Raw genomic sequence first — 27546 nt, 5'->3', positions numbered from 1 at the left:
GGCCGCCGCGTGCTGGGCCCGCGGGCACGCCTGGGCGCCTTTGGGCTGCAGCCCCCCACCCCAGTCCGCGTGGGCTTGGCGTTCCCCGGAGGAAGCCGGGCTGCAGGTCCGGCCGTCCTGACCTCCCTTCCACCCAGAGCACGCCACGCGGGGTGGGGGTGGGGGTGGGGCAGAACCGGCATCGGCTCCTGCCGGACGCAGCGGTTCGCCCCGCTCTCGCCGTGGCCCGTGCACTTCGTTTTCTGGGCATTCCGCAGGACGGGAAGCGGGAGAGCGGGACCACCCCTCCCCACCGGGCGTGGATGTGAGAGAACGGGCCCCAGGACTGGAGTGGGTGGGTAGGGGGGCTTCAGCTCCGCCGAGCCGCCTTTGACTCGCCAGCTGCACGCCCCCAACGCCTTCCCTCCGAAGGCACGTCCCGGGGCGGTTCTCGGATTCCCGCAGCCGCGCGCCAGTCCCGGCCCTAGCCCAGCGCGCGGGGCCGAACTACAAGTCCCAGCAGGCCCCGCGCCGCGAGGGCTGGAGCGGGAGGCGCGGCCCGGCCCAGCGCCTGCGCAGTACGGCCGCCCCGAGCCTGCGAGTACCACACCCCCGGGACGGACAGAGGGGAGGCAGAAGCATCCGAAGCCTTAAAGCATCCGCGGGAGCCCGAGGGGAGGAGAATGGAGTGACAGAGCAGCGCGCAGGGTGGGGGGTGGGGGGGAAACTGTTGAGGGAGGGGGGGAGGGGGGACACAGAGGGAGGAAGAAGCGGCGGCGGCGGCTCCTCTTTGCAGAGGTGGAAACTCCGAGGGATAAGAGCAAAGAATAATGCGGTAGGCTAGGCGGGCTGCTCGCTCCCGGCTCCGGCAAGCAGCGGCAGCAGCCCGAGCAGCGGCAGCACCGTCAGGCGCTGACAGCCCCGCCGGCCGGCTCCCTCGCTGACCGCCGACTGTCAATGGAGCTGGAAAACATCGTGGCCAACACGGTCTTGCTGAAAGCCAGGGAAGGTAAGAGGCAGTGCGGGTGCGTGCCTGGTGCCTTCGCCACGAGCCGGGGTACCGGGCGGGTGCGGGATGCCCGCAGTGAGTTTGGTCGGGAGCAGGGCACCTCGGAGAGTGCTCGGCAAACGCTTCACGGCTCCTGCCCTTGTGCTCGGGGAACCTGGACTTGGGCAGAGAAGGGGAAACGTCACGTCGAGGTTGCAAGGATTAGGATGCTAAGAAAGAGTCCCTAGTTTCCAGCTCTAACCTTACCATGCCGTGCCTTCTCGGCAGCTGTTGAAAGGTCAGTTGGAAAGGCATTCATTCAGGAAGAGATGGGCAAACATACAAATCAAACAGCTTTTCCAAGTTGGCCCGGGATGGTTCTGTGAGTGAATTCGTGTGGGGGGCGGGGGGGAGCGGTGCGGGGAGCGGTGGAGGGGCGCCGGCATAGTTGATATAGGTTATTGCTGGAAACCATCCGCTGGGAATGTTTCTTAGGGAAATCCCGTCGTGTGGAAGGAAGCCTTTTAAAGGCAAAGTAAGATGTTGAGGAATTAGCCTGTTCACATAACGAGAGGATGGCTGTACAAATCATGTAGAAAAGAATTCATGATTTCAGGGGTGGTATTTTCCCCCATTGAGGAGAGAGAGAGATAAGTGGATTTTGTTGGTTTGGGGCTTAATTAAGAAAAGAAAGGTAAGTGTGCCAGTGCTTAGATGTGTTTTGGATGCAAATCATTAGATTTTCTGCATTAGGTTGGCAGGAAATATCGTCTAAATGGAGTGGGTAAGAAGCTAAGTCGAGACTATAAACGCACTTTTTGACTCTTCCTTGAGACGGAAAGAGAGAGGGAGAGGGTGAGAGAGAAAGTGCCCCAGAAACTTAGATGCTTCCTAAAATGATTCCGTGCGGGCAAGCATACATATTTAGGAACACCTGGAATTTATGTAACATTTCTTTTGCCAAGATTTGAGCTCTGGGTGCAGCCTTTTTATGAAAAGGGAAGTGGTTTTCCCTTTCATGGGAGGAGGCTTTATTTGACACCCAAGGTCGAAAGCAGTCTCGGTAAGGTCTTGACTTCAGAAGAGTACACGGCGAGCAGTCCATGAAAACACCCTATTTACTTCTTAATATTTTTCATTCACACACTTTGATGAATGAAGGAAGACTTTGCTGGCCAGCAGTTCATGTTTATCCAGCCGACTCCATCACCTTGTGGCACTGTACACGGTGTGTGAGTAGGTGATGTACAACTCAACAACTCATGTCGTAATTTCAGCTTCGCTTGTCTCCAAAGCAGCAGCCTATAAGGTTTGCATCGAAAACTCCAGCCGAGTTGAAAATGTGCAGGTCTGTTCTTCCCATTGCCCAGCATTGGTGTGAACAGACTTTTAACAGAGGCTGTTCCTGGTGACTTCAGTGTCTAAAGCCCGAGTGTTTTCTTTTTTCCTAACCCAACATTTTAAGCAAATTGGGCCAAGAGGCTAGTGGGCTGTCTCCTGAACAGGGCAGTGAGTCCTGGAGGGGGAAAAAGCGGAGAAAACAGCCCCTGGCTCACAGCCTTTGCAGCCGCCACCTAGTGGTGGAATATGGTTGTACACCTGAGGGCTCGGGGGCTGGGAAAGTTTTCCCTCTCCATTCTGAAATTTTTTCCTGGGAAATCATTGGATGTGACGATACTGGAGGCTTTGCAAGTTTCACTGGTTTCTCCTGTTGCCCGGGGAATTCTGCTGCCTACATTTGCTGCTCTACACACTTATTTGCCTAGAGCTTGCTTTTTTTTTTTTTTCCTTAGCATTTGATTGCTTCTTTTAAAATGTTTTGCTTGGAGTGGGCAGAGTGTTATTAATTTTCTCCCCCAGTTTGGTCTCCCCAGATTTTTTCACTGAAATGAATGCACCGCTTGGTAATTTTGTCTGTCAGGTTAACAAATTGGTTTTTTTAGAGCCTTGGAAAAGAGAGCTACAGTCTGGAGGCTTATATGGAATGACCGAATTACAGTGATTAAAATGTTCTCAAGAATGTGCCTTTTACTTCCTTTTCCTTTTAAAGTCTTTTCAATTTCTCTTTGAGAGTTTGGTCATCATCTCAGGGTGAGAAAATAGCTCCTGCAATTCCTTTGAAATGGAGGGGGCCTTCCCAGTAAGAATACAGAGAAACTTGACACCTGAATGAGAAAAACTAATCACTTACATGGAAATTTCATTTTGAAATCTGCATTTCTCCCCGTCTTTCTCTTTTATGTCTAAAGAGAATCCATGATTTTAAGTGCTTCCACTTTCTTCTCTCTGGGTCTTTATTAAAGATTTGAGCACATGTATTCTAATTATTGTAGAAGCTTTTAGAAATAAAAGCAATTTATTTTTCTCTTTTCAATTCTTACATAGTTGAAGTCATTCTTTTCAGTTAAATAATTCTCCTAGTAATCACATTATCCACATATTCAGAAATGAAAGTTCCAGTTAGTGTAATGAAAGATCTAACATAAAATTTTTAGTATCTCTAAAAATCTGAATTGTTTACAGTGTTTAAAACCACTTCTTCCTTGAAGATTCTTGTGAGTGGTTATAAATGAGAAATATGGTTGGTGAATGGGAAATTTAATTTAGTTCAGTTAACAAAATACATTGTAAACAATTTAAAATGCGGCTTTCAAGTAAAAGTCACATTTGTCCCAAACAGTAGAGAAACAGGCCTTGAAGAAAGACAGACACACTTTGCAAATGCTATGAATTTGTAGTTGTCTATGTTGGTGGGTAATTTGGGGGCCTATCTCTTGTTATTATTATGCATTCTCAAAGGCAGATGCCTTATAAATTCATTGTAACTTAAAATTCTTACCTTAATAATACTTTTATAAAGTGGAAAAATGAGTATAGCAATAAGATAGAAAATCTGTAAGTGAATTAAAGTGGTTCATCATTAATAATTAGAAAACACTGGAAATAGCTTGCACCTTTGTGACTGTTTTTTGAAATAAGATGGAGATCTGGGTTCAAAATTATAAACCACCCAAATGTATTTTGTTCTGGACTCAAGAGAAAGCATCAACTTGATCACTCTTAGGAACTTTAGATTACTCTCCTAAAAAATGGGTGGTTAAGGGTGAAAAAGGAAAAGAAGCTGAGACTGAATTCATGCCAATTTATGGAAATGAGCTAAGTGATTAAGCATTTAATGAAAAGAAACCCAAGACTAATTCTATCTATTTACATTTCAGAATCTCAGAAAATTGGCAAGCACACTAGTGCTGAAATCATAGTAGTGAGAAAGAGTGTTTGCAGAGGGCCTTTTGTGTGTTTCCTTTTGATTTTATTGTTGCAGTCAAGGTTTTTGTGATTTTTGTCATATTCTAGTGTTTTGTCTCACTTCTTTGAACGGTGGTGAGAAGAAATTTTGTAAGGTCCCACCCTTCCTTTCTTCCCAGGGCAGTAGTAGCCATATTTGATCAATAAAGAGGACAGAGAAGGAGTATCGATCACATTTTCCTGAGCATGGTACTAGCAGGCACGACTACAGGAACTGAGAAGTCAGAAACGTCATGATTTTGCCCTTGGTCAGGATGTCGAAAATCAGAACGTGCAAGAACCTTTCACTCACAGATCTCTGTAAATTTGTTGGCCTGGATTTTCCCGATGATTAAGACTGGGGACCTGGAAACAGGTGACCGCAGAGGCTGGGAAGGGCAGGGGAGAGGAGGGGGTTTGCATGCAGCCAGCCTGCTGGGACAGACTCAGCATTCCACAGCAAGGCTGAGAGCCTTTCCCTCTTTTCCTTGCACCCCTAGTTCATGATGACAAAATTGAAATATCGTTATTAGAACACTGGAATGTCTCTGAAGCCCGCAGCCGTTTTCACAGGCGTACTTAATCCACCCCCGTGGCTGCTTCTGCCCTAGAGCTTCTCTGCACAGAAGAGCCGCAGTTTTTGCATCCTGGGCGTCGGCAGCTCATCGTGTGTTAAAGCTGCTGGGCCTATTAAGTACAATGCTATCATTAAACAAAACTGCCTTTTACTTTTTCTGAGTTTCTTTTCAGTACTGACAACTTGGACGTGGAGAAACCAAAAGCAAATGGTTTCAGAGGCCTTGCTTTCTTACAGAAAGGTTTCAAATGATGCTTTTAATTAATCTAGCTGCCGGTTTTTAAAACCATCAGATAAATGCCCTCAAGACTCTCATCTTTCAATAGCTTAGCTGCTTCTTGTCAGATTCTAAACTCCAGAAAGCTTGATTCTTCCACTCCCCAGACTAATCCTTGTTTGAATTATGTCTTCAGCAGCCATAACTCTTGTAGTGGCTTGCTAAATGATACCCTTTGGGTGTGGGCCGAAGACTTCAATAACATCCGAGTGAATTTCAGGAAAGAGCTCAGTGAAGGACCAAGTTGACCTTTACCAAGGGCCAATCAAACCCATTCTTCTAATGAAATGGTTTCAGGACTTTGGTCAATACTTAAAGTTAATAATTTGTTGCTGGCATATTTGTAGCTCATGGTAAAGCATTATAATATCTTAACATTTTTGAAATAAACAAGTCTTACGGTTACAAAAAGCTCTTACTACAATAGATCATACAATTTTAGGTGAAACTTGAGAAGATGATAGAAGGTGACTAAAAACAGGTGACACACAGGAAAGGAAAGGGAATTTCTTCAGTCTTACAACCCCTAGCCCCCACACCTTACTTCAAAATAGAATAGTGAAGATAAAGGGTTTTAAAATGTGATTTTTAAATGATTAAAAATAGATTATGTGGGCTTAAGTAATAGGAGTGATTTTTACTTTGAAACACATGCTGTTACATTTCAGGGGAAAATTTTATTTTAAAATATCCTAAATATCGAAAAGATTTTAATCCATAAACCTTCTTAAAATTTTATCTTTTGGGGATAAAGAAATATTGTTGCACTTAATACCATCCAGACAGTGGGGGAAGCACCCCATTTGGTATAACTCGTGCTTACTTTTTTTTTTAAGCACAAATTCTTTATTATTATCAAATATTCGAACAGTTATTCATGTTACCTTTTAAAGAGAAAGCAGTTCTGTCCTGTCTAGACTTTGCCCCCTCCCCCAGTTTCTTGTTTTGTGAAAACCATTTTTACATTGTCTTTTGAAATTCTTAAAAGGCTCAAATCATTCATTCATTCATTCATTCATTCATTCAGCATTTGATTGTTGAAGGACCCTGAGAGGTGACATTTTGGATGTTAGCCTTGGAGAGGCACAGCTGGAGGTGGGTTAAGAGATGGAATTGGACATCATCATTAACTTCTTAGGCTTTTAAACTAATAGATCTGAGTAGAACCTGATTTTTCCTCCAAGGAGCTGAAGCTGATTGTGGTATAACCTGCTTAGCTGGAAACTCTGTTGACTCTGCTATGCCTAGAACTTGGACACTAGCCTGCGGGACCAAACCATGATTTAAGGATAACTCAGAGGTCATATTTGAGGGATAGGCTGGAATCTGGAAGACAACTGCTGATTTTCCAAGACGGGTGTTTTTAATGAAGGCCAGTTCCTACAAATGGAAACCACTTAAAACAATTGCAAGAGGTCCCTTTGGTTGGGGAATGAGAAGATCCAAGAAGAAACTGGTGTAGAGAGGTGTCTTCCAGGTAACACCTTGGTGGTCTTCCTGGGGCAGCAGCCTGGGCGGAACCGATGGGCCGCCTTCCTTTCTGGATTTTTCTTGGGATTTCTTGGGTTTGAGCACGTCCCCTGGTAGAGCCTGTCACCTGGAATGACCTGAAAATGTTCAAGTGTCTGTCTAGTCCTCTGAAGATGCGCACTCCAACATGGTAGCTACTAGCTGCATGTGGCTGTTTATATTTAAATTAATTAAAGTGAGGGACTTCCCTGGTGGCCCAGTGGGTAAGACTCGGAGCTTCCAATGCAGGGGGCCCCCGGTTCAATTCTTGGTCTGGGAACTCGATCCTATGTGCCAAAACTAAAGGGTCCGAGTGCTGCAACTAAGACCTGGTGTGCCAAATATTTGGTGTGCCAAATATTTTAAAAAATTAATTAAAGTGAAACATTCCATTCCATAAGCGTGCCAGCCACGTTTCAAGTGCTTAGCAGTCACAAGGGGCCAGTGGCTACCCTGCAGGATGGTGCAGAAGTGGAGTACCCCCGGCTCTGCAGAAAGTTCCTTGGACGTAACTTCTAGGGTTCTACACACATTGGGTTAAATGAAGGTGAGAACCTCTAAACTTCTGACATGAAAATTGGGAGAAGGTAAGAGAGGGGGCAGGGGGAAGGAGGCGAGAAACAGAGGGAGGACTGGGGGGCAGGGGGCTGGGGGATTGGAGATTAGGACTGAGTCCTAATCAGAGAAAAACACAGTTCAAAGACAATCATAAATATTGGTGGTAGTAATAAGCCACTCATATTTCTCACCTCCCCCTCCTTTTTTCCATATCTTTTTGGGAAGTTGGCCTTGATTGAGCAACTGACTGTCCCGATTCAAACTAAGTGTGTGTTATAGGCTTCCCAAGTGGCGCTAGGGGTAAAGAACCTGCTTGCCAATTCAGGAGACTTATATGAGTTTTGGGTTCGATCCCTGGGTTGGGAAGTTCCCCTGGAGGAGGGCATGGCAACCCACTCCAGTATTCTTGCCTGGAGAATCCCTGTGGACAGAGGAGCCTGGCAGGCTACAGTCCATAGACTCACACATAGTTGGACACGACTGAAGTGACTTAGCATGCATGCAGATACACACAGGGCCCCATGTTTCTTCTAGAAACTCCTGAGGTGAGGATATTTTAAAATAATTTTATTAATTAAAAAAAAAGTGTGTACAGTAAATCCACAGAAAGAAGGAAAAAAAAAAAACCTTCTTTCTATTTACTTCAAAAAAGGTGGTCTAAAATGAGCAAGATGATTTCTTTTGAACAGGACAGATTGCAAGAAGATCATGGAGAAAGATGTCAAAAACACACTGTTCTTGCGTCCACTTTAACATAATTTCTCCTTAAAAGCTTTTCCTGTGAGATTTGAAACATTTTAAGAACAACACTGTTAGAACACACTTAGAAAGCAGCATGGTTATTTGAAACAATAAAACAGCTTGCTGCTGTTCTTGGGGTCAGAAGCAGAGAATAGCTATCTGAAGTTGTGCCAAGGAGTCAACTGGAAACCTCCTCCTGACAGGAGTCAGTAATAAATTAGGCTAATTTCCACTGGGCCTGTTTTGTCTCTAGGAATCTGTAGCCTGTGGAGTATCAGTTGTTTCTTTTCTTTTTTTTTTTTTTTTAAGGCAATGATGAAATAAACCTCAAAGGACAACTTCTGGGACCTGTGCAGAAAGTAAAAGAAACTGAGATAAACAGATACAAACATTCCTGGGTTGGGAAGTGGCCGCAGAGGCCCACAGGGTGGCCAGGATCTGGGCTGCCCCAAGGCTTCTCAGGGGATTTCCTCATCTGTTCTCCACTTTCCAGAATAGAATCACCTCTGCTTATCAGATGGGGAAAGTGAGATGGAAGAAAGGGACTTGCTTGTCCAAGGTTACTTGAAATGTGGACTTTTCTGGAGAAGCCCTCCAAAATCCTTTAACATTCCCAAAGAAATCTTTCCCTTCCCTTATAATCATATTAACATGAGCCCCAAACTCCCACAGAAATCAAAACCCCCCAAACCAAACCCATTTCTCAGGGCGGTATGGTTTCTAAATGTAAATGCTCTGAGGTTGCCATTGTGGGTGAGAAAGAGTCTGTAACAGATTTCTTGGGGAAAGGGGCAAAAAAAAAAAAAAAAAAAAAAGGGAATCTGACTGCTCTCCCAGACCCTGATTTCAGCCAAATTGAGAGCAGTTGGAGGATGTAATTCCTATTAGGCTGTGAATGACTGCCATAAGGTGAGTCCTCCCAGTCAGCGTTTCCATTTTAAAAGTACAACTGTTGGGACTTCCCCAGTGGTCCAGCAGTTAAGACTCCATGCTCCCAAGGCAGGGAGCCTGAGTTTGATCCCTGGTCCAGGAAGATTCCAGATGCTTCAGGGCAACTAAGTCCGCCTGCCACAACTACTGAGCCGGTGTGCTGCAACTGAAAAGATCCTGCTCATGGCAATGAAAATCCCACCTGCCACAACTGAGACCTGGCGCAGCCAAATAAATACATAAATAAAAGCGATGATTTAAAGAAGCAAAAAATAGAACTCTTTATCAACGCAAATGAATCTGTGATTGACGGGGGGTGGGGGCGGGGAGGGGCAAATAACATACATGCCCGTGTGTGCGCGCACACGTGGCTGCGATTCTTTCTGAAGCCGCATCACCTGTGTTCTACCTGCCTTCCCCACATCCTCATGCATACCTGCACACCCGAAGAGCAAGGCCAGTCAGCCTCTTGGCATTCTTTAACTGGCAGGGCTTGGGGAGACTCTTGAGTAGCCAAAGAATTGCCCCCAAGGGACAGGAGCTTAAAGGAGATGCACGGTAGTAGCCGCATGTCAGTGGCGGCAGCCCTCTCCTTGGCAGGGCCGGGTGTGAGCACCCGGCGCGTGCAGGTCACGTCTGCCCCGGGCCCCGCGTCCTTCGGTGCCTGCTGCCCCCCGGGAGATCCTTGTCCCCAAGCACCTCTGTGCGATGGTGGCGCCTTAGTTATATGATCTGCTGCTGCTGCTAAGTCGCTTCAGTCGTGTCTGACTCTGTGCGACCCCATAGACGGCAGCCCACCAGGCTCTTCTGTCCCTGGGATTCTCCAGGCAAGAACACTGGAGTGGGCTGCCATTTTCTTCTCCAGGTATATGCTCAGGACTTTGCAACTCTCTTTACTAATAAAAATGTAAAAAAAAAAAAAATGTAGGGGGACTTGCCTGGTGGTCCAGCGGCTAGAATGCTGCACTCCCAGTGCTGGGGGGCGCAGGTTCGATCCCTGGTCAGGGAACTAGAGCACAGGTGTCTCTACTAAAAAGGTCAGGTACTACAATACAACTAAACACTCGGCGCAGCCAAATAAATAAATGTTAAAAAGAGGAAAAAGTAGGGGGCTGGGAAGGGGAAGTGGGAAGGGGAGGGGGGAACCTACTGGAGTGATTTCCCTGCCACATCGCGGGGCACATCCCTTCTCCCTCCCAAAGAGAATGTGTGAAGCAGTCTCTTTCCCCCAGAAAAGCGCTCTCAGGGTTAACCTTTTAGATGTTACAGGGGTAACCGTATGGGTATTTGCGTTTAGAAACCAGAACATGTGTGTGCGCATGCGTTTTGCATTAATTTAGCAACTTTTCAAAGCTCTTTGGGAGCTGAGAGTCTCTTGGGGGTTGCTGTCTTGATGGAGAGGAGACAGCGGGATGTCACCAACCCCCTAACGAGGGGACAGGAAGTCAAGCCTTTGATCTGCTCCTGCAGAGAAGGTGAAGCTCTGAACTTAACCACTACAGGAAAGGAAGTGGGGGGTGAAGGATAGAGTGATTCAGCTACGGGGTAGAGAAAACCCAGCCAGTGTAATTGGTCTGCATATCTGATAAAAGGCCTTATGAAACCTCATTTGAAATGGAATTCCATCTTGGCACGGGTCTTAGCACCACTTGTGAAATGGAAACAAGCTGGAGAAGGTCAACAAAGGGGCCATGGAAAACAGCTCCCTCATGGCTTGTGCAGGAACGCGCTCTGCTCCATCTTAACCTTGTCTGTTCAGACACTCAGGAAGAGCTCCTTGGGATGCTTAGGTAACATCCCCTGAGAAGGAATCCCAAGCTCTAGAAAAGTAGGGAGTTTTTGTTGTTTAGTCGCCAAGTCATGTCCGACTCTTGAGACCCCATGGACTGTATGTAGCCCACCAAGCCCCTCTGTCCATAGGATTTCCCAGGCAAGAATACTGGAGTGCGTTGCCATTTTCTCCTCCAGGGGATCTTCCTGACCCAGGGATTGAAGCTGTGTCTCCTGCACTGCAGGTGGATTCTTTACCACTGAGCCACCAGGGAAGCCCAAAATAGGGAGTTGGGTGCAGACAGAGAATTGGGCTACAGATGCAATTGGGCTACAGAATGCAAAGATGTCTCAAGATCCCATTTTTCTCAAGCTGAGGGCTGTTGTGAGTTGATGCCACCAAGCCTACAGTCACAGATTAAGGAGACTGTCAGTCAGATGAGTGTGTGCCTGCAACATAGGTGTTCAGCTAACCTTGATCTGCGAATGATTGATTGATGCTGTGTTTGTTATGTGGAGGAGGGGAAGAGCCAAGAAAATAAGGTCCTCAAGAAGTAGCCTTGGGGGACTTCCCTGGTGGGCCAGTGGCTAAGACTCTTAAGTTCTCAGTGCAGGGGCCATCCCAGCTCCCATGCTGCAACTAAAGATCCCTCTTGTCGCAATTAAAATAAGGTCTTGCATGCTGCAGCAAAGAAGGAAAAACCTCAGTGCTGCCGCTAAGACCTGGTGCAGCCAAATAAATAAATATTAAAAAAAGAAAGACGTGGCCTTCATGTCACAGTAGATGGCAAATTAGGAGATGATTCAACATGGTTAAGAAAGATTAACTAAAGGTATAGGGCAAATTGGAAAATGTTTTCTAAATGTTTGTCTTAACCGTGAAAAATGTCTGGCAGACTTCCCCACCCCCACCCCCAAGTTGAAAGTGGTTTGTTTTACTTGTTTTGGAAGAAATAAATATTTGCATTAGTCCAAACATTTGGGGCAAACAGTTCGCCCCAATTCTAAAGGCTTTGTGTGGGTCGAAGATGTTTCACGCTGATAGCACTCATACCTTTTTTGGCTAAATCGGAGGTAGCTTAGGACACGATCCTCACATGCTTTTCGCATCACTGCTAGAACAACGCTGAGCAAATGGAAAGAAAATAGGAAGCCAAACATTGCTCCTTCCAGACTCGGGGATGGCTGATGACCGACCTGGCATTTGAAGGATAGAATCGTTATAGAAAAATGGCCTCTTTGCTCAGGGGCAAAGAGGCTGGATCCAATTAAGACAAGGAAAATGTATGTTCACTCAGAGAAAAAAAGTGTCCAAACAGTCAATCCTGTAATCCTCTCTGGAGAGGAAGGGGCCTGACGATGGGGCTTTATGGACGATGCCAAGCCCTGTGCTGTATAATAATTAGTAACCATTGCTTATTCTGCCGCACACTCGTTCCCCAAACCACTAACCACTGCTTGGGGTGGAATGCACCAGGCCTAGATATTTGCCCCAGATGTCTTCCCATCAGTAGTATCCAATTAGAGGGTTTTTTAAAATTAAAGCTTAATTTCTTATAACATAGAGCAGGATGCAAATTAAAGAAGGACAAACCTGATTTCCTTGAGGTTTCCACGGGTGACTAAGGTAAGGGTTGGTCTTCCGGTTCCCTTCCGTTTACTATCAGGTGGCTAACTGTTTTATATCCTAGTGCCTGGTACTGTCGCTAGTCTTTTTGGGCGGCTTACAAACGTTTCAGGAATGCCTGTGAGGGGGTCGAGCATTTGAGAGGCCTAATCAGAGAAGTGGACTTACGTCTGCTTATAATTTCATTCTCCCATGGTGGGCCTCTGTGTTCTAATTGTCTGCCCTAAGCAGAGAGCTTGGGGGAAATCCCTGCAAGCAGAATTCTCAGCGGAGAAACCCTACGTTGGTTTCTGCATCTTCCCCAGTGTCATAAATTCAATATTTAGTTAAGTCCCACTGTGTGTGGGGCCCCATGCTAGGCTCTGAACGGAGGACAGGAAACAATGGCGTTTCCATTTCTTTCTTTTTAAGTAAAGGTCGTTTTATTTTAATTTTATTTATCTTTTTGGCCACACTGCAAGACTTTGGGACTAGTTTCCCGACCAGGGATCGAACCAGCGCCCTCAGCAGTGAAAGCATGGAGTCTTAACCACTGGACCACCAGGGACTTCCCCCCTTCTTTCTAACGGAATCATTTAGGAATTATACAATCCTTCGTACCCATGGTTTCATTTACTCTTTACAGTCCTGTGAGGTGTGTTCTATCCCTCCCTGTATTACAGATGAAGAATCAAAGGCTAAGAGAGGTACATGCCTTTTCCTGGTGTATTCTGCTAGTTCCACAGCCTGGACCCAGTGTAAAACCCAGTCTCCACTCTGATAGTCTTTCTGCTCCATCGCAGCCGCTGCCCCCAATAATCTTACCAGCTAATAGGAGCATCAGTACTAACGTGTATGTAAAATAATCGGTGTGGCCCTGTGACTCATGGTTCAGTATGAATCATTCTACCTAATTTGAAGGCTTTCAAACATTTGCACAGACAATGTATGCTGTGTGTGTGCGTGCTCAGTCGCGCCGTCGTCTCTGACTCTTTGCGACCCCACGGGCTATACTCCGCCAGGCTCCTCTGTCCGTGGAATCTTCCAGGCAAGGATACTGGAGCAGGTTGCCATTTCCTACTCCAGGGGATCTTCCCGACTCGAGGATGGAACCTGTGTCTCCTGCCTCGCAGGTGGGTTCTTTACCAATGAGCCGCCTGGGAAGCTCCTGCACAGACAGTAGTTGCTTACTAAAGCAAATGCAAAGGACAGTGCAAAACATCAAGAAGGAAGTAAAAATCTCCCTCCTCCCATGTGCCCCTGCTGCCTGTCCCACCCCTCAGAGATGGTTACTGTCAGCATTCTGGTGGACATTTCCCCTGATCTCTGTGTATATGCACGTATGAACATACAGATGCGTTTGACACCGATGGGATCTTAGTATACACATGCTTCTGCAGCTGTTCTCGGTCAACAGTAAGTTGTAGTGCCGTCCCATATCTGTGTTTATAGTTTCCCATGGGATGGAGGGGTGTAAGGAAAAATTGTGAAAGACTCTGGAAACGGAGTGTCGTTTCAATGGAATGCTGGGTGTTTTTCTAACAGACCCTTAGGGGTTATCTGTTTGTAAACAGGTCTGTGTCTTTGATTGTTTTGGAGTAGTTTGAATGATGTATTTAACCAAGACATTTACCATAAAGGCATTGGAGAAGACCCTGATGCTGGGAAAGATTGTGGGCAGGAGGAGAAGGGGACGACAGAGGATGGGATGGTTGGATGGCATCACTGACTCAATGGATATGAGTCTGAGCAAACTCCAGGAGATAGTGAAGGACAGGGAAGCCTGGCATGCTGCAGTCCATGGAGTCGCAAAGAGTTGGACACGACTTAGCGACTGAACAACAAACAATTTAGGTTTTCCAATTTTTCGATATATTGTAAACAGTGTGGGACTATTCTACTCATTGGATAACATTATATGCTTAAACACGTAGTTGCCTACACGCCCCCCGCCCCCAACATGGTGGTATCTGTCTAATAGGGTCTCCCACCACCCCATTCTTCACCCCCCACTTTGGGAAGAATAGTGATAATTTCTGAAATGGAGTTAAGTGACCCTAGGGATGTACAGAGCACATTTTCTTAGGAAGAAACATGATACACATGAGGACACGTGATGCAACATTTTTGAAACCTTTAGGATTTAACACCCCCATGTGAGTGTTCAGTCATGTTTTCTATGGTATTCAAAGCCTCAGTTAGGGAAATAAGTTCGGGCAAAGACTGACTTGGCAACAGCTTTGTAATTGCTCTTGGGTTTTGCATGTGTGAATCAGCAGGGAACACAGGCTCAGATAAGGGCCCATAATTCTTTTTGTCTTTTTTTCTTGGCCTCACTGCGAGGCTTGTGGGATCTTAGTACCCCAACCAGGGATCAAACCCGGGGGCCCCTGGCAGTGGAATTGAGGACTCCTAACCACTGGTCTGCCAGGGAATTCTCATGTATTTCTCTCTTTTGCTCATCACCACCAGCCAGACTTGGCAGCCATTATTATTGTTATCTCAGGTTGAGAAAAAGCAAGCTCAGAGAGGTGATGTGATTTTCCAAAGTCACACAGCAAGGACCCACTTCTCTCCATTCCTCCTCTGGTGCTAACTCACTGCATCTTTCCCCAGCTTTAAGGACTTCCATGTTTGTTGAATGTTGAGTAACTCTAGGGAGGCACCTGAACTTGGGGTTCAGAGTCTGTTGTTCAAAGGAAGTAGATTTATAACTGTATTATGGAGAGGGGGGCACCATTTCCTAATTCTTTCAAAGGGGCTGCTGTTGGTTCCACATAATGTCCTTTGCCTCCTGTCACTGAGCCGGTTGGGCTCTCTCCTCTGTGGACTCCTGCAGGTTCTTCCATCCGTAACTGCTTTGACTGCCGGTTTGCATGTGATTTACCTGGGTGAGGGTTCTGTGGGTCCCACCTTGAGCCTCCAGAGCGCAAATGAAAACAGTACAAAAGAGAACAAGTCCTGGCCCTGCCCGCCCTAGTCTATCTCCTTCTGAGATAAGCTTGGCTCCAGAGCAAAGTCCAAGGTCCCGGGTCCTCAGTATTTTTGTAGCAGTTGGAGAAGAGAGTGGCCTTTTCTTCCGGGAAGCATTTACGGAGGTTTTGGCTCAGGGCTCACCGCGCCTGGAAGCCACAGGGGAAGGAGAAAGGCTGTCCCTTAATTGGAGGATGTCCTCACAGGGCCCTGGGCTCCCTGTCATCTGCAGGAAGGAGCTCTACCACCAGAGCCCGCTCCTCCCTTCCCCAGAGGAAGGACCGAAGGAAGCCCCGTGGGCACCGAGGGCAGGGCCAGCGTGGAAGCAGCCTTCAGAGTGGGACCCGAGGGTGCTCCTCTGCGGCAGTTGGGGTCTGATACTGATTCCCAGGCGGCATGAAGTCCCCAGGGCCGCTCAGGGCTGCGAAGAACCACAACATGGGCAGCTTAGAACCGCAGAAGTTTATTGTCTCACAGTTCTGGAGGCCAAAATCAAGTTGTGGGCAGGCCACGCGCCCTCGGAAGGTGCTGGGGAAAGAGATTTTCCAGACCTCGCTTCTGGTAGCCTCCAGCATTCCTTCGCTTGCAGATGGCGGTCTTCCTCTGACTCTGTCTCTCCAGGCGGTTTTCTCTCTGTACTCGTCTGTCTCTGGGTCCAAACTTCTCCCTTCTATAAGGACAGCAGCCTTACTTTTTTTTTTTTTTTGTAACACACTGATTATTTTTTTTAATTAATTTTTATTGACATCAGTCTTACTAGATTGAGGGCCACCCTAGTGACCTCATTTTAACTTAATTACCTCTATAAAGACCCTGTTTCCAAAAGGGTCACATTCTGAAGGTTATGGCTTCCACATATGTTTTTTGGGGGGGGGCCACGGGGGAGCAGACACAGTGCAACCCATGACATCAAGTCCTGCCCACGATATTCTGAATCAGAAGCTCATGAGAAGCTGTAATTTAGAAACTCCCGAGGACCAGCCAAGTGTGAGGACCACCACTCTGATGGGCCTTAGAGCCTGTAATACAAAGTGAAGTAAGTCAGAAAGAGAAAACAAATATCGTATATTAATGCACGTATGTGGAATCCAGAGAAAGGGTACAGATGAACCTAGTTCCAGGGCAGGAATAGCGACCAGACAGGGAGAAGAGGTGTAGACATCGGCAGAGAAGGGGAGGGTGGGATGAATTGGGAGACTGGGATTGACATATATACAGTATCATGTGTAAAATTCAGAGCAGTGAAGCGCAGGAAGCTCAGCTCAGTGCTCTCTGATGACCTAGAGGGGTGGGATGGGAGGGATGTCCAGGAGGGAGGGGATATATGTATACATATGGCTGATTCACTTAGTTGTACGGCAGAAACTAACATAACAATGTAAGCAATTATACGCCAATAAAAAATAATTAAAAAATTAAAGTTTTCTCACTCTCTTTGGAGATGATCTTGGAGACTCAGCTCCAACCTGGCTCCCTAGATAGGATCCTCTGCTGCTTCCCCCGCAGTAGGTTTCTCCCCTCTGCTCATGTCTTTTAGTGTTGGGGCACTTGTACCCTCTGTCAAGCTGGATTTTAAATATATATATATATTAGGTAGGCTTTTTGCTTCACCCACTGAACAGCAAACTCCTTGAGAGCAGGGACGAGGGATTTTTCTCTCCTTGTATCTCCCTGGCCTCACCAAATGTTAATGGTGAACTGAAGTCTGCGGTTCAAGCCCAGAAATGCCTGCTGCAGCGCTGACCCACCGAGTCCTGGTTCTGCTTTGGCAGCATCGGTGAATGGAATCAGTGGGCTGCCCTGCTGAGCGGGCCCTTCTGATGCCAAAACACAGCTGGGATGCCCGCTGTAGAACTGGCACCAGAACTAGATTCCCAGGTCTGTGCTTTCCTTGTGCGTCGCATTCAAGGAACAGACACGTTCGACCAGGGGTCAGAATCTTCTAGCACGTGGGGCTGCCGTGTTGCTCGTACCTGGCACAGCTCAGGGAAAAGCCGTTTCATAAATTCCTAGAGGCAGCGCTGAGACATCCACTTTTTTGCTTTTCAGGATAACGTGGTATCTTCTCTTGCTGTTAAGTGCACCACATCAAGACGTGCCATCTCTATTGAAAGCGCAATTAAGGCTTCTAGTGACAAGGTTTCCCAAGTAGCCCTAGTGGTAAAGAACCTTCCCACCAATGCAGGAGACGAAAGAGTCATGGGTTTGATCCTTGGATTGGAAGATCCTCTGTAGGAGGGCACGGCAACTCACTCCAGTATTCTTGTCTGGAGGATCCCATGGACAGAGGAGCCTGGTGGGCTATACAGTCCATGGGGTTGCAAAGAGTTGGACATAATCGAAGTGACTTTTCACACAGTGAAAAGGTTGAAAGGGAGGAAGAATATGCCACCGACCCACTGGCTGTGTGAACTTAGACTCACTGCTTCACCTTTCTGAGCCAAACGTTCCTCAGCTGTTTAAATGCACACCTCAGCCTACAAGAATTCCAGAGCTCTTCTCACCCTTCAAATGTTGAGAATTTGCTGGTGCATAGTCCACTGATAACGATTCATCTGTGGTTAGTTCATAATAAAATTTGATGTTGATTTGAAGAGCAGGCATTACACATTAAAATGAAAATTACCCTAAGGAAAGGATTGGAGCTGGGAGGGGTTATGTGTGTAATAGAAACAAACAGGAAAAAAAGAAAACCAAAAACCCCAAATCCGTCGCTGTTAATTTAACTGAAGCCTGCAATCTAAGAAAGGCAAATGCATGATTCTTTAGTATTTTCTTTAGTGGATTATAGAAAGGAAAATTAAATCAAAAGTGAAAAATAAACAGTTTGATTGTTCTGCACTGTATTATCTTCCTGGAAGATTATCTTCCTGTAACAGTCTTCCTGGAAAGTTTAAAAAGAGACAGTGCTCTGTCTGGTTAAAAAAAAACCTATAAGGAAATAGTGTTGAGAAAATGTAAATTTTCCATCTAGGCATGAGTGATGTGAACATTTTCATGTGGACTTGGTGACGTCCCTCAGGGAGTCAGAGATAGACTTATTGGCATCGCTTGCTTTTCAGACTCTAGTTGGGGACACTGTTGTCACCTACAGGGAAATCGGTTAGAGATGGGAATGGGAGCTGCCAGGCACTCTTGTCGGTTTCCTGGCAAATCCTGACCCGCTTCTTTATTCCCCTGCAACATCCTGTCTAGACATCTGCCTTAGCTTGGCTGGTGACACAGATTTCATAGACTAGCGTGATGTTGAGAGGGCTGGTGGTCCTCTTCTGTGTAAGGTTCCTACAGCCGGAATCGGTACGAGGTGGAGACTGGTAATTTGGCTTCTGTCCTTGCTTTGCTGATCGTTCATCTGAGGTCACAAAGCTAATCAGGTAGCCTTTCTGTATCTTGGTCATCACGTGGGGATAATGCCCTAAAGATTACAGAGACCAAAGAAAGAATATAAATAGAATACAAAGTTCAGATACAGACCCAAGTATATGCAAACATTTAGTATATAATAAAGGATGCATTCAAATCAATGGAAAAAAAACAGCTTACTCAGAAAACGGTGTTGAGATAACTAGCTAACTAGTCATTGAGACAGGCGTGTTAGATGCCTGCAAGACTGGTACTTCCCTCCCCAGTTCTGATTCAAAAATAATCCTAAGGAATGACTACATTGGCCTGCTTTCTGTTAGTGGATCGCCCTGGAACAATTAACATTAATCACAGGCATCAGTTCTTAGACTCTTAGGTTGCTGGCCACCGAGGTAAAGTCCTAGGAACATGGTGGCTCCAAAGAGGATGGAGGTTATTAGTGGGGAGGTCACTTCTAGTGGAATGAAAAGGGTACTGGTCAGATAGGTGGTATATAGGGATTCACTCTACAAGAAAACAGTCTCAATCGCACTAGTAAGCAGAATCTTATTTATATGCACATAATCTTAGCTTGGCAAAATTTTTAAGCATTGATAATGCCTCTTTAAGGAAATGTGGGTAAATAAGTTCTTTCAAACATACTTCCTCTACTGATAGGAGTGTAAATTAATGAGTCTTTCTTAAGGACAGCTTGGGATACATACATATATATATTGTGCAACCCTTGGCCTTGAAATTCTATTTCTAAATTATTTTCTTAGGGACTTCCCTGGCTGTCCAGTGGTTGGGACTTCCCCTGAAGATCCAGTGGTTAGGACTCCATGCTTCCAATGGAGGGTGTGCGGATTCAATCCCTGGTTGGGGAACTAAGATTCTGCATGCCACATGGCATAAAAAGTTATTTTCTTTGGAAAAAGGAAAAATCAATGTACAAGTGCTATGCAGGTGGTCATTCAGTAGAGAATGTTTCTAATAGAAATTGGAAATGATTTCAGTGACCTTCAGTAGAGGCTTGATGAAATGAATTTTGGTGTATTCAAAAAATGGACTCATATGCAACCCTGAAGAAATTATGGAGATTTATTCTTACTGACATAGCAAGATGATCATAACACAGTGAATGGAAGTTAGGAAAACCTGGATTTTGTATACTGAGCGTTCATTATATTTGGAAAAATAAAGGCATTTCCATTTGGGGGTGAGGAATGACAATTTGTGTCTTGTAAGGCCATTTGTTGGGAACATAAATAAAATCCATAAGAAAAATAAACATGCCAGGCCCTCTGGCTCTCACCAAGGGTTGTCCTTAGCATTTCACTATGGTAGTCATAAGATTATTCTAGCCATCTTGCCCAAATGATTCTAGAAATTTCCCCTTTTGGACCCATCTGTTGGCTGACTGACTAGCTTCTTTGAATAAATGCCTTAGTGCATCTAGTGCCCTAAGATGCACTAGGCTCTAGTGCATCGAGACTCTGCTGCATCTAGTGCCTTTGACTCTGCTGGGTGGGGAAACATCTTTGTCTTTTGAATGTGAATTTGATTTTTTGGGAAAACCTTCCATTTTATTGCTGGGCGTGATATGTAAGGCAAGCAGCCCCTCTGGGTAGGAATTTTGGAGGCGGGGCGTAGGAGGAAGAGCGGAGAGCGGGACTCTTCTCAGCACCCTGGGCAGGACTGTTTTTGCTGTTGGTCAGTCTCAAGTTGTGTCCGACGCTTTGCAACCCCAAGGATTGCAGCACGCCAGCCTTCCCTGCCCTCCACTATCTCCCGGAGTTTGCTCAAACTCTTGTCCTTTGAGTCAGTGATGCCATCCAACCATCTTGTCCCCTGTCATCCCCTTCTCCTCCCGCCTTCGATCTTTCCCAGCATCAGGGTCTTTTCCGAGTCAGCTCTTCGCATCAGGTGGCCCAAGAATTGGAGCTTTAGCTTCAGCGTCAGTCCTTCCAATGAGTGTTCAGGGTTGATTTCCTTTTCCTTCCAGGGCACTTGCTTTGTTTGGCTGCGTTCTTTGGGACACGTGGGTGCTTCCATGGAAGGAAACATGAAGGTGTTTCCTTCAACAGCAACCACCACCATTAGGCTAATTTATCCTCACGTGGCGGTGTGGGGTGGGATGTGAGGTGGGGTGTGAGCCCTTGGATTCTTGTGTGACAAGTTGGGAAATTGATAAAGAGACACTGTGGATTCCACTCTCTGGAATCTTGTAACCAGGGATGTGTGCCTGGGACTGGGGTCCTGTCAGCTTTATCTAGTGAACCAATGAACAGCTCATGAGTGGGAATACTTTGGGATGCACACAGTTGGAGTCAGTTTCACTGGTACGATTCCAGCACCTCCTAGGTGTGCAAGGCCAGGTGAGGTGCTTTAGGAATGTAAAGATGAAAGGGACAGCTTTCTGCTTCAGGAAGCTCTAGGATAGTTGGGGAAGGACAGGTATGTGACCAACTACATTACAAGGTAGAACATAAGTACAAAGTTGGTCTTGATGGGGGCATTCAGTAAAGGCTTCACCGAGAGTTGGGTGTTTGGGCTGGACCGTGGAGGTTGGTGGTTGACGGTGTGAAGCCATCATTTACAGAGCCCCTGCTGGATGCCAGGCTCTGTAAAGGAACTGGGCTTCTTTAGTGGCTCAGTGGTAAATAATCCACCTGCCATGCAGGAGACATGGGTTCCATCCCTGGATCAAGAGGATCCCCTGGAGAAGGAAATGGTGAACCACTCCAGTATTCTCACCTGGAGAATCTCATGGACAGAGGAGCCTGGTGGGTTGCAGCCCATGGGGTCACAGAGTCAGACATTTAGCCTGACTCTCTGAGTTCAGTTCAGTTCAGTCGCTCAGTTGTGTCCAACTCTTTGCGACCCCATGGACTACAGCATGCCAGGCCTCCCTGTCCATCACCAACTCCTGGAGTTTACTCAAATTCATGTCCACTGAATTGGTGATGCCATCCAACCATCTCATCCTCTGTCATCCCCTTCTCCCGCCTTCAATCTTTCCCAGCATCAGGGTCTTTTCCAGTGAGTCAATTCTTTCCATCAGGTAGCCAAAGTATTGGAGTTTCAGCTTCAACATCAGTCCTTCCAATGAATATTCAGGGCTGATTTCCTTTAAGATGGACTGGTTGGATCTCCATGGACCACAGCCTTGTCTAACTCAATGAAACTGTGAGCCATGCTATGTAGGGTCACCCAAGACTGACAGGCCATGGTGGAGAGTTCTGACAAAATGTGGTCCACTGGAAAAGGGAATGGCAAACTATTTCAGTATTCTTGCCTTGGGAACCCCATGAACAGCGTGAAAAGGCAAAAAGATAGGATACTGAAAGAGGAACTCCCCAGGTCGGTAGGTGCCCAGTATGCTACTGGAGATCAGTGGAGAAATAGCTCCAGAAAGAATGAAGAGATGGAGCCAAAGCAAAAACAATACCCAGTTGTAGATGTGACTGGTGATGGAAGCAAGGCTCTGTGAAGGGGGCTTTAAAAAAATTGGCTTTTTAATGACTTTAACATACTTTTTATCTATTTTTATTTTTTGGCTGTATTGTGACCAAGGATTGAACCTGTGCCCCCTGCAGTGGAAGCATGGAGTCTTAACTGCTAGACCACCAGAGAAGTCCCCGGTGGGGGGCTTTATAGAGATGTAGTTTTCAATCCAGTGAGTTAGGTGTCACGGTGAGTTAGGTGTCGTTGCACATGACAAATTGACACAAAGGCTACTGTACTTGTCTAGAGTCATGCAGCTGGTAAGTGTTGGAACTTGGATCTGACCCCAAAGCCAGTGTTGTGGGAAGAATTCCACCTAATGAGGTTACAGGGTGGAGCGTGGTGGAGACGGAGGTTCCTGGCAGTGGGGAGGCTCGAGCCCAATGGTGGTGACGGGGCGGGGAGCGGGGAGCGGCATGGGGTGGTGCTTTCCCTAGTGTCTGGAGTAGTTGCCAGGCAGCAGCGGGCAGAAAGGCTGGAAGAGTGGACAGTCATATGGGGAGTGGGGAGGTCTCCGAACGCCAGGCTGAGAGGTCGGGAGTTAACTTTTTAGGCAAAATGGTGTCACTGAGTTCTTGAACAGAGGAGGCTGTTCAAGAGCTGGAAGAGGCAGGATCTGGCAGCAGAGGCTGTGATGCCAAATGCCCAGTGGTTCTGAGAAGCGTGTGGGAGTTGACCAAGATCTTCTCCAAAAGAAGGGATGGAGTGGGTAGGCATGGCCTTGGAGGCTGAATCTATAGAACTCGGCCCCTAATGGGATATGGACATGTGTGAACAACACTATTGAGTTTGAACCCAGACAGCATTGCAGAGCAGCTGGGAAAATGTTGCTGGTTCTAGGAAAAGATGCAGGTATGGTTTGGGCCTCACTGAGTGGAGGAATGGCCAGTCTAGAAGGTTGTAGGGGCCCCCAGGCCAGCGGGGAGTTTGGGTGAGGTGGCAGCAAGCCGCAGCTTTGAAGAGACGTGGGAGCAGATGGCTGTGTTGTTTTTCCCTGTCCAGCACCCATTCCCTCTTCTAGTAACAGCACATCCATTTTTCTTGGGGGACCACTCCTTCCTCATTCGCTTCATGATGTTGGGTGGTAGTAACTTCTCATTGGCTCTGTCGGTGAGCATGTGACCCAAGCCTGGCCAATCAGAGCACTGCTTCTCTCTTTACCCTCAGGGACCAGAGATGAGGATGTGATTCATGGTCCAGAAAGGGCTGCTCTTCTGTAGCTGGGGTTACTAAGCCAGCGGAAGGAAAACTTGAAGCTGCTGGTGGCTATTGCTGCATCCTGCTTGAGAATAAAGGCAGCATGAGAGAGAGAGGGAGAGACAGAGAGAGTTGGAGAGAAAGAGAGGGCGGGAAAGAGAGACAGAGGGAGGGGGAGGCAGAGAGAGACAGGGTGAGAGAGAGAGAGATTAATTCCTTATGTTGTTTATATGATGTTGGTCTCCAGCCGTCCTGGGAGCCAGTTGTATCCCCATGGGCTTCCTGTTGGGGAGACCTGTGACTTGACACTAACAGTCAAAGGGTCCTGACTCCCTCAGGGTTAGAAGCCATGTCTTTAGGGACTACGTGGCCCTAGAAGACAGGCTCAGAGGGCTTTGATCAGGAGGATCCTCTGAGTCCAGGAAGGCTGGTTAAACGTTTGTCTCAGGCTTTGCCTGAGCACAGAGGCAGGTGCATTTGATATTTGCTACAAACAATACAGTCTCCAACCTGGCTGCCCTTGTGGAACTTCAGTTGTAGAAAAAAAAAATCAGGAAACAAGTAAACAAACATACTGGTCACCATGGAAATGGAAACCCAAGGTGTTCAGGAACAATAGCCGTGTGTGAGCCCAGAAGTGGATTTGTCTACGCCGACAGTGGTTTGATCCCAAAATCTGTTTCCTTGTGGGAGCCTGGATATGTCCATAAACCCATTATATAGCCACTCGCCCCGGAGAGGGTAACACCTCTGATAAGCCTTTGTTTTATCATCATTAAAATAGCTATAAACTTAATACAGTGTTATGTCTGCCAGGGCCCTCCTCACAACTGCCTTTTGAGGTTGATACTGTTTTTAATTGCAGTTCCACAGCTGAGGCTCAGAGAATTTCCTTAACTGTCCAAGGTTATAGTTATTAATGGAAAAGCTGGGATTTGAACCCAGGCCCCAGGGTCTGTTCCCTTTCTATCCCTGTGTTCCACTGTCTCATGTTGGTGTTGAAAAAAAAGTTGTTAAAATATGTTTTATTTCCTTGAGTCCCTATCACAGACCCATGAGGTAGGTAGCTGGTTGTTGTTTAGTCGCTCAGTCTTGTCCGACTTTTTGAGATGCCTTGGACTGCAGCACGCCAGGCTTCCCTGTCCTTCACTATCTCCCAGAGTTTGCTCAAACTCATGTCCATGGAGTCGGTGATGCCATCCAACCATCTCATCCTCTGTCACTCCCTTCTCCTCCTGCCCTCAATCTTTCCCAGCATCAGGGTCGTTTCCAATGAGTTGGCTCTTTGCATCAGGTGGCCAAAGTATTGGAGCTTCAGCTTTGGCATCGGTCCTTCCAATGAATATTCAGGGTTGATCTTCCCATTTTATAAATGAGGAAACTGAGGCACAGAGGATTTAGGAATCCTTGTCAAGTCCCACAGTCAGTGGGAGGCAGAAATATATTTTGAGGTGGGTTTTTTTTTTCTTTCTCTAGATGGATTTGAAATGCTGCTGTGTGTTGAATTTGATCTAGAAACCCAGGTTGGGTGAGAACTGTTTTCTAAATCTGGCTTTCATTGACTGTGATGTTCTTCATGTGTAGGTTTATATTAAAGAAATAAATCAGGAGAACGAACATTGTGGACAGAGAATAATAGTGACTTGGTTTGTCTATTATGGTTGGGAAACCATATCCTGAGATTCACTAATGTGTAACTAATTGGAAAATGTTAAAGCAAAAGAGTAAGTTTTAAAAACAAAATCACACCATTAAGTCTATGTAAATTAGATCCTCAGTGAAGGAAAAACCCAATGTACTACTGTTTGTGGGCTGACTGGACGTGTTACAAATGCTGTGGAGTGGGAGTATGTGACAGTTTTTTTTCTTTTTTTCATTGAGGGCCCATTTATAAGACACACCCAGGCTGCTTAAACTCCCCCAAACTCGTAAATTGGTTCCATAACAAAAAGCATGAATCATTTTAATAAGAAGGTGCAAGGACATCTGCTTGAGTAATTTCTGAAGCTTTTTTTTTTTTCTTTTTGAAAATGTATTATATTTAGGATTTACTGTTAGAAATAAAAGTGGATTTGGGGAGACTGGGACCTGTGCCTATGTATTGCTCTGTTTTGTGCATCTGTATACAGAAGGTGCTCAGTAGATACTTCGGGATGAATTATGAACCCTGGAGCACCCAGGAAACTCCTGAAGCTGGCTGTTGGCCAAAGGATGATGGATGGTTTCTATGCTTCCAGGGATTCTCTTAGAACTGTGCTGCTGTTACCTGCATTTCACAGATGAGGCAATTGCAGCTGAAAGAGAATAAGTAACTTGTCAGTATTGTGTGTCTTCTCAATGGTTTAAACCAGGCAAGTGATAATCTAGAATGCACTTGTCTTCTCTGTGGGGTCTCGGGCCCAGCCCACTGCTTTGAGTTTGGGAAGGAAGGTATAGGCCTTTGTTTTGTAGGATTATTTATTTAAGTTACTCGTTTCTGCTCCTTCACAGGGGCCTGCAGACTAGTTCAGGGCTTTATGTTCAGCGTATCTTGTATATTTTTACTGGGAAAAGGCCCATCATATCTCTTACAGATCTCTTTTAGCGAAACCGGCTGTAGAGTGAATTTCTGTAAAGTGAACGTGATTAGAGTGAATGACTCTAGAGTGAACCCTAGCTCCTGATTGTTTCCTTCCTAAAAAATAATAGACTGTTCCCAGAAAGTGCCCCAGGAGGCCGGAGCCTCCAGGGGAGCTGGGCTTTGAGGAGTGGGGGTCTGGGGTCTGCCCTTGCCCCTGCCATCCCCCTGCCTGGGTGCCCCATGCCCCTTGCCATCTCTCCGTGGGTGCTGCTGTCCGTGTTGTCTTCTTTGGTGCAGATGGTGGCAGTGCCCAGTGGTGCTGGGGTGCGGGCTGTAGTGGGGGCTATTTATCATTTAGTTCAGGGTTTGCAGACTGTTCAGCCCACACACTATTTAAAAAAAAATATTTATTTTATTTCTTTATTTGGCTGCACCGGGTCTCTTAGTGGTGGCACGCAGGATCTTTAGTTGAGCCATGCGAACTCTTAGTTGCCACTTATGAGATCTAGTTCTCTGACCAGGGATCAAACCCAGGCCCCTTGCACTGGGAGCTCAGAGTCTTAGCTACTGGATCACTGGGAAGTTCCCCACACACTATTTTAAAAGTCAGAAAATTTCATGTAGTATTCCTGACTTAAGACTTCTCTCAGAATGTTGGAAGTTCTGGCAATATGAAGTAAGGATTTTTACATAACAATATCTGTCTACCATTGCATATTTTCGGGGCTAGGTTCCAGGCTCCACATTTCCCCACAGACCCCACTCTTCCGTATTGCCCCATACCAAGTCTCCTTCACTCAGTTAGGCCACCTGACCAAGCCCTGGGTTTGGGGCCTCTGTCCTTTACTATAGTGTATTTACCTTGCAAACTTTAAGTTATATAAAAACAAGTGCTCCTGTAGAAAGGAAAAAAAAAAGCAATTTTGCAGATACAGTATTTACTTAAAACATAATTTCTGCAGGCACAGATTTTGTTCATTTAATGCTGAGAACTGGCAAGAACCTGGTATGATTCTCTAGTGGTGGGAATGTGTTGGAATGAAGGCTATGGCAGGAGTCTCAGCGTACTGAAAGGAAGGGCTTCCTTCAAAGAAACAAAAAGGAACACACCAATCTAAGTAGTAGAAGTGGTGTTCAAGGAGAAGAGACTTAAACTTCTATGATACTGAAGGAAGGAGGGAGCCGGGCAGAGCAGGTGAAGGGGGTAGAGGGGGAGAGGCCCTCCCATCAGCCTCCCCCACTCCCCATGAGAACATTCCCCTGCAAAGGAAATGGAAGTAAGTGAGCTGGGAAATACCCAAGTCGAAGCTCCAAGGATGCTGTTTACAAGTTCTTAGAGGAAAGACTATTATGAGCGAGCTCTTAATGGGTTGTCTGTCTGTCAAGGGAAGAGAGGCCGGGGCGGGGGAGGGCAGGAGTTAAGATGAAAACGGCTCAGGCGCTGCATTTTGCATTTCCTGTCTTTCCATTTCCAGTGGGCCTGGGGATTACAAGGCCAGGAGGGGAGCCCGCTGAGCTGAAGAGGAAGGGGATCTCTGTGTGTGTGTGTTTCTGTTTCGTATCCTGAGTGTTTTCTGGGCCCAGAGAGGGCTTTCTGGCCTGCAGAGGAGAGGATGCCCCTTACAGTGGGTGGAGGCTGCCCAGATGACAGGCCGGAGGATCAGATGTTACTGGTTTCCTGGGTGGAGGGTAGACCGGAAGGAGGGGTGCCTAGCCCTGAAGAGCTCAGTTAAACTTTGGACTGGCT

At 46.5% G+C, this 27546-nt stretch overlaps 1 protein-coding gene across 2 annotated transcripts in view; it reads left to right on the top strand.

Annotated features, from left to right (window-relative positions):
• The first annotated feature begins 650 nt into the window (after positions 1–650).
• The window catches only part of GRK5 (G protein-coupled receptor kinase 5), a 226675-nt gene continuing 199779 nt past the window's right edge, over positions 651–27546 (top strand). The window contains exon 1 of one of the 2 annotated variants that reach the window (XM_043475307.1): positions 651–988. In XM_043475307.1, coding sequence (XP_043331242.1) covers positions 937–988 — 52 coding nt within the window. In that variant the 5' untranslated portion in view covers positions 651–936. The remainder of the gene's footprint in view (positions 989–27546) is intronic. The other variant, XM_043475306.1, reaches the window with a different exon arrangement.

This window comes from Cervus canadensis, chromosome 8 (genome assembly GCF_019320065.1).
Source record: "Cervus canadensis isolate Bull #8, Minnesota chromosome 8, ASM1932006v1, whole genome shotgun sequence".
NCBI lineage: Eukaryota > Metazoa > Chordata > Mammalia > Artiodactyla > Cervidae > Cervus > Cervus canadensis.
Note: the sequence above shows the minus strand (reverse complement) of the source record. Positions and strands in the feature narration are given on the sequence as shown.